Source organism: Podarcis gaigeae, assembly GCF_964106915.1.
Source record: "Podarcis gaigeae genome assembly, chromosome: 7".
Taxonomy (NCBI): domain Eukaryota; kingdom Metazoa; phylum Chordata; class Lepidosauria; order Squamata; family Lacertidae; genus Podarcis; species Podarcis gaigeae.
The window spans coordinates 30179440-30191359 of NC_139683.1; the positions used below are offsets into that span (position 1 = coordinate 30179440).

At 48.0% G+C, this 11920-nt stretch overlaps 1 protein-coding gene across 1 annotated transcript in view; it reads right to left on the reverse strand.

The window, feature by feature from the left end:
• The window catches only part of ZBTB10 (zinc finger and BTB domain containing 10), a 25542-nt gene extending 15421 nt beyond the window's left edge, over positions 1 to 10121 (reverse strand). The window contains exon 1 of the mRNA XM_083747696.1: positions 9141 to 10121. Within this exon, the coding sequence (XP_083603822.1) occupies positions 9141 to 10106 (966 nt within the window). The 5' untranslated portion in view covers positions 10107 to 10121. The remainder of the gene's footprint in view (positions 1 to 9140) is intronic.
• Positions 10122 to 11920: the final 1799 nt, after the last annotated feature.

An 11920-nucleotide genomic window follows, 5' to 3' on the forward strand; every position in this document is an offset into this window, starting at 1 on the left:
CACAAGCTTTCCTCCAAAATTTATGGGCTGAATTCTTAGCTAGCCTGCCACCTTAGTCCTATCTAACAAATTGGAGAGGAAATATTTATATAAATATAGATAGGACAATTTTATATCTTGATTAACAAAGCAGTTATAATAAGGAGCCAGGAAGGAGTGGAGCAGTAGATCCACTGGCACATCCAAAGCCCTGCTGACCCACATCGGCCAGGGTGCACATGTGCTGCTGTTTTTAAATTAATTTTTGCTATACTAGCTCCAGGCTAGAGTAACCAAGGATGAAGCCCTTTTAGTGATCCGTGGAGCTTTTGATCCTGTGGATCCAAAGTTGAAGGTGCGCCTGTTTCAGAGTTTACTGACACAGCAGAGCCCCCTCACAAGAGGAGCTCCTCTCACCCTCATCCTCCATCCCACAAATTAATAGTCAGTGGTGCCTTTCTTCCTTGCACAAGTTACACACCCAGAAAAAGTATAGATGATTCCACTGTCTTTGCCTACCAAACCAATAATCTCAGTTAACACAATTATGGGTATCAACTAACACTCCCTCAAAAGCAATGGGGCTAGAACTCTTTGTATCTTAGGCAGAAAGAGGACTGGGGCGGGGAGAGTAACGTAGCACACACATACGCCTTTGATACTCACCTGAAGGCAACTGTTAGTTGCTGCAAAATGCTACATCAATTTCACCTTTGTCATGCACACTTTTAGCCTAATCTGTCCTGTGCAGCAGCTCTACACACCAGAAGTTGGTGGTTGCTCTAGCAACACAAACCCATGTTGATAGATGGGTATAAAGCCAGAGGCTGGGATGTGAACCCAGTTACAGTAACTGCTGTATCATCTAATAACTTGATACAGCTGGTAATAGGATATAGCTGAAAATGTATGACAATGTAAGCAATGCATTTGTTAATTGGAGCACAATTAATTCAGGATTCAGCAACCAAAACCTGACTTTGGCTTGTTCCCAAAGTGCCCCATGCTTGAGCAATAGATATTTAGTGGTTTTATTATGCATTATCGTTCATGTTAAGTCTTTATGATTACCTTATTTCTTCTTTTAAAATATCAGTATACATATTGGAGAACATGCGACAAAAATACAAGTAAGACCTGATGTCAGTGTCAATATAGCACCTGAAAAAAGTTACTATTAATGTAAGAACTATCCCCATGTGGGGCAGTTGCATATTCCTGCATTGCAGGGGGTTGGACTCGATGATCCTCAAGGTCCCTTCCAACTCTACAATTCTATTATACTTTGTAAAAAGTGATTCTAAACCAGTATCATGCCAAACAATTCTTCTTTAAAAACTCATGTGCCAAAGGTATTTTCTAGAAATTTAGTTACCAATTACCAATTTGTGGGGTGCGAGAAGAGCAATAGCAGATCTTGATTGCACCTGGAAAGGGGCGGGCTATACCTTGTGGTAAGAGTGGCTCAGAACCCTGCCCAACTGCCAAATAGGATTAGAAACTGGCTCATTCTCTGTATTAAAACAAGCTATGATTACCAGTAACTACCACTATGCCATGGCAGCTCTAATGCTGAACTATAATGAATGCTAACTAGTGAAGATGCAGGCAAGCCTAATGGTGAATAAGAAGAAGACCGCTCAGGACATCCCAAATTGTCAACTCATGTCTGAACTTGGATCAATTACCAAAAGACTGCCCAATACCAGAATTCTTTGTAAGAATCCAGCAAGCAGTAAGTAGTAGTAGTAGTAGTTATAAATTTTTATTTGTATCCCGCCCTCCCCGGTCAAAGCCAGGCTCAGAGCGGCTAACAACAAGTAGAAATAGCACAGTGTACATAAAATCACATAGTCAATTAATTAAAATACATTCTAAAATCAATTCAGAATCAAATTAATGGCAACCATTGTGTTAGGGTCCTATGAGGATTACAGAAGGAGAGAGGGGGTCAGGCTGTGCCTTGACCAAAGGCCTGGCAGAACAGCTCCATCTTGCAGGCCCTGCAGAAAGATGTCAAGTCCTGCAGGGCCCTAGTCTCTTGTGACAGAATGTTCCACCAGATCGGGGCCACGGCAGAAAAAGCCCTAGCTCTGGTCAAGGCCAGCCTAACCTCCCTGTGGCCCGGGATCTCCAAGATGTTTTTATTTGAAGACCGTAAGGTCCTCTGTGGGACGTACAGCCATACCTCAGGTTATGTGGGTTGTGCATTTCCGGGTTGCGGACTGTGCCGAATCCGGAAGTACCAGAACGGGTTACTTCTGGGTTTCGGTGCTCATGCATGTGCAGAAGCGCAAAATGATGTCACGTGCATGTGCAGAAGTGCCGAATCGCATCACGTGCATGCGCAGCGTTGCGGGTTGTGAACGCGCCTCCCGCACAGATCACGTTTGCAACCCGAGGTATGACTATACCAGGAGAGGCGTTCGCATAGGTACAAGGGTCCTAGGCCGTATAGGGCTTTAAAGGTTAAAACCAGCACCTTAAACCTGATCCTGTACTCCACCGGCAGCCAGTGCAGCTGGTATAGCACCGGGTGAATGTGATCCCGTGGCAAGGACCCCGTAAGGAGTCTTGCCGTGGCATTCTGCACCTGCTGGAGTTTCTGGGTCTGTCTCAAGGGCAGCCCCACGTAGAGTGAGTTACAATAATCAAGCCTGGAGGTGACCGTCGTGTGGATCACAGTGGCTAGGTCAGGGCAAGAGAGGTAAGGAGCCAACCGCTTAGCTTGGCGGAGATGAAAAAATACCGCCTTTGTTATATCTGCAACCTGCGCCTCCATAGAAAGGGAGGTGTCAAAGATTACACCCAAACTCTTAACAGACGGCCCTGGCACTAATTGTGCCCCAGCAGGAGATGGGAGTTGGCCCCTCAATCCCATATCGTCCTGACCCAGCCAAAGGACCTCTGTTTTCGAAGGATTTAACTTCAACTGGCTCCCATGTAACCATCCAACCACAGCTGGAAATATTCACTGGTGGTTGATTTGTATCAACTTGCTGGGGAAAAACCTGAAAAACTGTGTGAGGGGGCACATAAAGATGTTGAAAAGCATCAGGGAGAGTATCGCACCCTGCGGCACTCCACACACCAAGGAGTGGCACAACGACAGTCCCCCCCTCAAGTGCCACCCTCTGTCCCCGACCAGAGAGAAACGAGCGCAGCCATTGAAGGGCTGTGCCCTGGATCCCCACATCAGCGAGGCAGTGGTCCTAGGTTAATGTGCAGACAAATCAACAGCAAGCCAAAACCGCTGAGCTACCATTTACTGCCTAATCCTATGGTCTTGGGAAGACCTATATTTACTCATTTCTTCTGCAAGCTGACCTACATTTGTTCATTTCTTATGCAACTTAATCAATTGAAAGGCAAGGTACAAATCTATAATTGGTAACAGGGTTAGAAACTCAAGATGGCACCTTAACTCTAGGTTACAGTTGCCACAATGGAATGTCTAGGTACCATTTTTTCATGCAATGAAATTTATTATTATTATTCCTTTCATTTCTATACCACTTTATATTTTAAAGCAAAAATCTCAAAGCGGTTTACAACACATTAAAACATCAAATCAAACAATCCAGAATAAAACAAATTCAAGCTTCCAAAAAAGTATTTCAGATCCTTCTCTAAGTGACATTTTGTTTGTTTAATTTATATAGCTGCCCCATAGCAGTAGTACCCTAGGAAGCCAGGGGGGTGTAGGGTTAAAGTGCTGGACTAAGACATGGGAGCTTAGGATTCAAATCCCCACTCAGTCATGAAGCTCGCTGGGTGACCTTTGGCCAGTCACAGCCTCTTAACCTACCTCACAGGGTTGTTGTACAGATTAACTGGGGGGAGGGTTTAAACCATGAACTACTTTGAGAAAAAGGTGGGATATAAATACAATAAATAAGCTCTTCTGTTTACCTGCTTAAGAAAGCTGGAGAGGCCAGCCAGATGGAGATGTCATCTGGCGTCCAGAGATCTCCACGTGGTCAGTTAGACCTGCTCCAGTCACAAAATGCACCTGGCGGATTTCTAACTCTGATTATACTTAATATTTTTCTATAAAAAGTTGCAACCTATTCTACCAGTCTTTCCCTCCAAGACAAAATGCTCCTTTTCATTCAGAATCCTCAAGTCAACATACGTTTTAAAGGTAAACAGTCAACAAGGCTGATGGGATTATTTTCAATCCCAGCAAAGAGCTGACACTTAAAACTATGGCAGATTTTGAAATATTTTCTTCACACCCAATTATATAGAAACAATATAAATAATTTCATGTCAGTGCTGGTCTTCATCTGTGATTTCCACATTTTTAATTTTTAAAAAATCTATTTTTTATTTCTGAAGTTAGCAGTTATACTACACTGTTGACCACTACAGTTTACATTTTAACTTTTTAATATGTGATACAGTTACTTACATCACAATCCTATACATGTCTTGGAGGCAAGTCCCAGTAAGTTCAATGGTGCTTACTTCCAAGAGACAAATTACAAGACTGGAGCCCTAGAATTTCAGCTAAACAGGATAGCTACACCCCACTGCACCTCTCCAGATATGTATGCCAAGACATCTACATAAAAAATAGATAATATTAAAACACAGGTGTACAATTTCATTAGAAATGCACAGGGTATAAATATACCACACCTCTGCTTTCCAGCCACTAACAAGCCTTGTGACTCAGTCATATTTGGGCTAGAAAACTGGAGTTGGTTTTTTTTGCTGTATTTTATTAATTACTGACATTTTTAAATATTATATATTGTAGTTTAATTAAAAAAAAAAACCAGCCAGGAAATATTTAATGATGGATGACAGAATAGAATAGAATAGAATAGATAATTAAATAAAACACAGCTATGTTTAGTGTACCCAAAGGTCAACATTTAATTGTCAGTCTGCAAACAGAGAATGGTATCCAACAAAGTTTCATTAGCCATAGAATTTCTGGCTGCACGATGACACTTCCTCTCCTTCTCCTCTCCATGTGCACCCAAATGTGTTCTGGGAGTTCCCCCAGAACAGATCTGGAGAATGCATGGGGGGAAGGAGAGGGAGGTTTTCCTGCACAGCCAGAAATCCACTTCTCTGGATACTGCCCACAGCAGTAGGACTTACCATTTCTCTCCCCTGCAGCCCCACAAACTAATACAGAATTGGGGACTCTCCAGAGCAGGAAGGGCTGCTGTGTGTGCAGGCTAGAGAGGAGGAAGGGAAAGTTCATCCATGCAACACTGGATTTCACCCAAGCAATTTCACAAGTATTGTTGTTATTGCGTGTCTGATTTCTGAAGTGGTTTACAATGCATGGACAGGGAAGGGGTTGGGTCTGTTCTTTACACTAAGCTAACTAAACACACAGCTTCATGAACCCTAGGCACTAGAAATTTAGAAGCAAAGATGATAGTAACAGAAGCTGAAGATCATTTAGTTTTCAAGTTAAAGAACTTTAGCTCCTGCTGAGCACAAAGCCTACATATTCAGGCAGAAGTGTGCCATGCGCTTTTCCAAGTGCTACACTGGAAAGAGAACAGAAATCCTACTTGTCTTACTTCTCATAACTGAAAATCATCATTTAAAAAAAGCATAATGAAATTTTCTTTGTAATGTGCTGTTGTGATAATCACACATCACCTTTTCTAGACAAGGCAAAGTTTTTACCTAGACATTTGACAAAGGGAAACAAGTGAATGGATTCCATACATTCTACAAGAAAATTCAGATTGATATTTTATACTGCTGCTCCCTCAAATGTCTGTGAAATGCAAGGTGAAATATAAGATGTGCAAACGGGAGGATTTTAATTAGCTTAACAACCTAATCCTCAAACAGATCTTCAGACACAAGCCCAAGAGATTTGGAGACTAACGCCCTACATCTATTTTCGGGATCCTTAAACTGAAGAGAGATCAGCTTCCTGTGCCTATTTAAAATATTATACCCCATATACTCCACTGCATGAGTCTAAACCAGTTTTCTCAATCTGTTGCCCTCACAATGCCTTGGAGTACAACTCCCATCAGCCCAACTGGCATGGCTATGAGGAAAACTTCTGCATTTTACATAATTAAGTATGGAATAAGGAAAGCAACAACTACACTAATTGGAGCGGCTCATGTTTTACTTTGAGGGGGAAATTATTTGTTAGGCTTCCCAGATATTCTACCTACAGGGAAAAATATAACCACTAAAGTTCAAATAGAAAGAAAGAGATATAAGACTTATGGAAAATATCTCCCAAGCAAAATGTATTCAAGTCATTTAGAAGGAATCAGAACAATGACTTCCCATATCTGAGACTCCTGTAAACTTGAAACTACAGCTGTTACCCACCACTATCTCAGTGCTGAAATACAATAGCTGTTATAAAGAAATTAGAATACGTTAACTATTGAAATGCTAATGTTTAAGGACATACTCTGTAGGACACATTGCTTTCACTAGTCTCCAACACTCTATTCATTAAGATCAGTACTGCTACAGATGAGAAACAGTTTTTCAGCTGTTTTTCAGCAAGTTGATACAAATACAGCCACCAGTGAATATTTCCTTTCCTTTAATCACAGGGAAGAATTCTATAGTTAAAAGACTGAAAAGATGCACAGTGCATAGAAAGCACCAAACCAAGCTCTGGGTGTTTGAAAGGCATACTGTCCTTTTTCCAGCACAAAAGTTTCAAGCAGGAAAACCTAGAAGTTTATAACATTGAAAAGGCATTTATTCAATAGTGCTTAAAGCCTAAGTGACTATCCATGCTAAAAGCAGTAGGAACAAGTAGCACACGAAGACAGAAGTCAATAGAGAAGGTCACAAATTTAAGCTGGCCTTCAAAGCCAATCATCATTACTATGACCTTGCCCCTTAAGTACCAAATATTGTACTGTTCTGAGGAAAGCATCTTCAAAAACAAAGCACAAACACAGTGAAAACAATCCTTATTTCCAGCTCCAAGCTCAGGAAAGCAGAGGTGTCTACATTCTGCTTCATAAATTACCTCTAGGCACCTGTACAGAGATTTCCCTGCCCTAATCCTGAGACTGGAGTTGTAAAGGAACTGCCAGTATTGCTTCCTCTATTTCTCCCTCCCATCTCTCCACCAATTGGGGGGGGGGGGGGGCAGACACAACAACCACCTCCATTCCCAGCACCTGTCAACAACAGGTAATGTGCTGCCCATTCCCCAGCTCCCTCTTCAATTGCAACTGGTCCAGAAGAGAAGAGGCAGGAGTGTGTTGATAAAGGTCAGATGCAGCTCATCTGTCCAGCACTCACTGGTTCTGGCAAGGAGGCAAGAACATACCAGTGATTTTTTTTGGGGGGGAGGTGCTGGCTTAGGGTGAAAGTCTACTTATGGGGCCCCCCAGATGAGAATGTTTTGGAGCCGGCCTATGCACAAGCCCTATACCCATTCCAGCCTCTCTAGTACTGCCCTACTAACCCAAATGAGGTAAGAGGCACACTCACACCAAGACATGGACTGGTGGGAAAAGACTGTGTTGTGGTTACATATATTCTGTAATATGCACGCAAGTTTTAGTGGAACTGCCATAACTTTGAACACTGTTTTCCACATGGCCAATTTCAGTTTCTCAGTTATGAAGATCTTTGTGCTGTCTTATGCCAGGAATGGAAGACCTGTGGGCCCTCAGACATTGATTGCTGGGCTGTTTAACTTCCGTCATACTGACTGGGAGCAACAAAATCTGGAGGCCCCGGGGCTCCTACCCTTGCCTTAGGCCAAGTCACTAGCCATAAGCTAGCTCCAGTCCCGTCTAATAACGGGACTTTGAATGTGCACAACCATCAGATGACCGCATGATTCAGATGTACATGGGCATCTGTTTCATTCACATATCCCTTTGCTGATTCTCCTAACCAATCTTAAATTATTTTTATGAAACTAGAAATGCTATTCTGAATTCCTAGAAATGTAAAAAATTCTACTTCACCACTATTTTAATAAATGTAGAACCAAACATACTATGTAGACATTTAATCATCTATATCCAGGTTTGCAGATGCAAAAGTGTCATGTGCAACTAATTTCAGTATCAGTTTTACATCCGGAAAGCTGAGGGAATTTCTAAAGTTTGATAGTATCTAGGAATACAGAATATTCCTATTGGAGTAGGCTAAAAAATTAATGTAATATTGCAAACCTGCATAAAAGCTTCTATGCAACTCACTTGGTTTCATCAATATTCTACACATAACCATTGCACTGAAGATAATGAAAGCCACTCAAAGCATCCTTCAGAACTATTTATAAACTATCTGCTGTCTTTGTGTGGGGGTGAATTACACCTTTCACAAAACTGAGAACTCTTCAAAGTTTCATTTCAGACAATTAGACCTAGTGTGGTGTAGTGGTCAGTGTTACACTAGGATCTGGGGGACCAGGGTTCAAATCCCCACTCTGCCATGAAGCTCACTAAGTGACCATGAGCCAGTCACTGCCTCTCAGCCTAACCTACTTCACAGGGTTGTTGTGGGGATTAAATGAGGGCAGAAAGAACAATGTACATCATATTGAGCTCCTTGGAGAAAAAGGTGGGATATAATGCAATAAATAAATTTCAGTATCATTTACAGATTTTTCCAACTGTGGTTATTTGTGTTTTTGAAGCATAGGGCGCTCTGTGTTAAAGCATCATATATGCATCTTGATCCAGGGCCTATGTGGTGGTACAAAGACAAATGTGCACTTTACATTTCCACAGGGATCAACTGCAGAGGTTACTGCTGGCCAGGAGAACCTTACTTGTGTCTTTCCCATCTTTTACATTGGAGAAATAGATTGGAGAAACAAGTAATTACCATACAGGAAGCTATTATACAAGGTAAACATTATGGCAGCTCACAATGTTAAAAGGTTATGTGGCAGTCGGTAAAGCTTCTAAACAAAACTAACAGACAAGTCAGCTTGAAAACAGAAGGCAGAATAATCTGCTTACTGGAGACAGAAGGTGAACAAAGTACAATGTGCCCTCAAACCCAGGCTATAGGGGAGAGGAGAATCCATTTAAAGCAGCTCGCACACGTGGGCACGCTGCCTCGCACGAGACTCCCCAAAGGAGAAGCCCCCCCCAGCCCTGACCCCCACACCAGCCGCCACCCCCCCATCGAAAACACTGCTCCCCCCTCCCTTCCCTGATTCAACTGACCTGCTCAGCAGTGACAGGCTCGTTCAGGCGGTGCTCGGTGGAGATGTGGTGCCTGAGAAGCAGGGCGCGCTTGTAGTTGCGAGTGCCCTTGCAGAGCTCGTCGTGCCCTCCGCCGCCGTTGCTGCCGCCGTCCGCGGAGGTGTTCGTGGAGGCGGCGGCGGCGCACCAGGCACAGGACACGAGTCCGGTTTGCTGGCAGTACTGCAGCCACGGGAACTCCTTGAGCCAGGCGCTCTGGAAGGAGACGTGCAGCTTCTGCAGGAGGGACTTGGGCCGGGCCGCCAGCGGGAAGTGCTGGATGCTTTCCCCCTCCCCCGCGCCCACGCTGCTGACCTCCGCCTCGTCTCCCCCGGACCGCCTGCTGCTGCTGCAGCTGCCGCCCTCGGCGCCGCTGCCATCGCCCAGGCTGCCCCCCTCGCCGTCCTCCTCGTCCTCGCTGCTGTCGCTCAGCGACCCCCCGTCCTGCACCAGGTCTTTCCCCTCTAGCACGCCCACGAGCTCCAGGTCCTCCTCCTCGCCACCGCCGCCGGCCCCCCGCCCGTTCAACGGCCGCCGCGGCCAGGCCGCCCCCTCGCAGCCATTGTTCGCCGATGCCGAGCCCCCGCCGCGGAAGGCCAAGGTCCGGCGGTTCCTCTCGGCGAACATGGGGCCCACCGGGGCAGCAGCGACCGGCGCGTCGGCGCCCACCGAGTTCGGAGGAGTGGTGGGCAAGAGCAGGAGGTCCTTCCCGGCGGCGTCCGTGGCCTCCAGCTCAGGCACATCGAACTCCACCGTCTCCAGCTCCACTTCCTCCTCCACCCCCTGGCCGTTCAGCTGCTCGGCCTCCTGGCGGACCCAGGCCTCGCTCGCGCCGCCGCCCCCGTTGGCCGTCGGGCCGCCGCCTCCCGCAACAGCGGCGGCGGCGGCCGCGCTGACCAGGCCGCCCCCCCGGAACGCCAAGGTCCTGCGGTTCATCTCGGCGAACATGGCGGGCGAGCGCGCGCGCGCCCCCCGCCCGCCTGCCTCCCCACCGCTCTCGCGCCCCCTCCCTCTCTCTTCCCGCCGCGCGCCCAACTGTCGCCCCCCCTCCCCTCCTAAGCGACCGCGGTGACGGGTAAAGACGACGGAGGCAGCGAGCCTTCGCGGTTAGGTTCCAGTCAGTCTTCCCGAGTAATTAAAAAAAAGGAATAAGGGCGAGGGGGGGGAGGCTGAAATCTTATCCCGGCGCTCTCTAGCCCGTGTGGCCGCCGCCGCCGCCGCCTCCTTCTCCTCAGGCGCTCGCTCTCCCCCACAATGGATCCGACTCCGCCAGCCCCAGCAGCAGCAGCAGCCCTTCCGCCCCAGCAGGCCCCGGCCCAGGTCGAATGGCAAATGAACAACGGACTGCGCCCACAATGCACTGGGGCGGCGGCGGCAGCAGCAGCAGCCGCCGACGCCGCGGGGGAGGGGAGGAGAAAGAGGGAGAAGGAAGGGGGGCAGGGAGGGGGCGAGGAGGAGCCCGAACAGCTGGCGAGTGTCAGGTTTTAGTGCGCGCTCGCGTCATGCGCGCCCGCCCCGCCTCGCCACGAGTTGGCAGGACTTTCCGTGCGCTGCGTCCCCCTCTCGTCGTCGTCGTCGTCAAAGCGCCCCCCTCCCACTCCCTTCCACACAAAACACCTTTCCGTCCCCAAAGACGCGGCGCGGCTGTGCCCGCCCCTTCGCTGAGGGAGGGCCCTCCACCCTCCTGAGGCGAAACTCCCACCCCTTTGACATCATCGCCCTACAGCGCCCAGACGTGGACATCTTGACTCGCCCACCACACCGTGGGCCGCGCCGCGCCCCGCCCCGATTCCCCTTCCCTCCCTCCCCACACACCCCGCCCTGAGGACACCGAAACCTTCCTCGGTTACGGCTCGCTGGAGAGCCATCTCGGCACCCCGCCCTGGGCGATAAGCGAAAACGACGCTCCCCCCTCAGAAGCGCTCACACAACAAGGCGCCCCCCCCCACACACACAGTGCACAACAGGCTTTGCTAATCTCCTTCCCTCAGAGCACACACAGTGCCCAGTGGGAGAGCCTCGCTGCGCCCTTGAACCCGGCGCCCGCCTCTGAAAGCCGCTCCGCCGGGTCTGTGTGGGAGGGTGTGAACGCGCGCAGTGTTTTGGAAACGCTGCCCGTGGGCTACGACGCCTCGGCTGCTCAGCGAGCTCCGGTGCCAGGCCCCGGCATAATTACTTTTTGCAAATGCACCGCCCCGAGTGCCTCTATTGCGCTTATTGTGAAACGGGGAATTTAATTATAAAGGTCATGCACGTGCTGCTGCGAGTCAGGGTTGCTCTATTGACACGCGCGCGCGCGCGGCCGTTGCGTCACTCGCCGCCAACCGAAGCGCTTCTCTCCCGGGCGTGTTGCGACCTGCGCAGCCTTCGAAACCGGAGTTGACACACTCCAGCGACCCGAGAGGTTGCGACGGGGTTGCTAAGCCAGCGCGGGGGAGGGAGAGCCGGAAGGAGAGCCTCCTCGGCGGCGGCTGCAGCCGGGTCCCCGGCAGGGCTGCGAGTGCCGAAGCCCGTGGAAATGAAGAAGTTTTGGTGAAAATAAAAGTTTGGGATAAGGCTGAGGCTGCCAGAAGCCGGATAAAAAAGTTACAAAGCGCGCGCCGCTCCGTTGTGTTGTAATGTTTCAAAGCATCAGCCGCCCGTTTTCCAAAGTTTCCCGCTAGGCGGAAAGGAAAACAGAAGCGGGCCATTCAGTAGCTAACCAAATACTGCTTTGCTGGTTATTCTAATGAGACTTTTCTTTCTCCGACCAAGGCATTGCT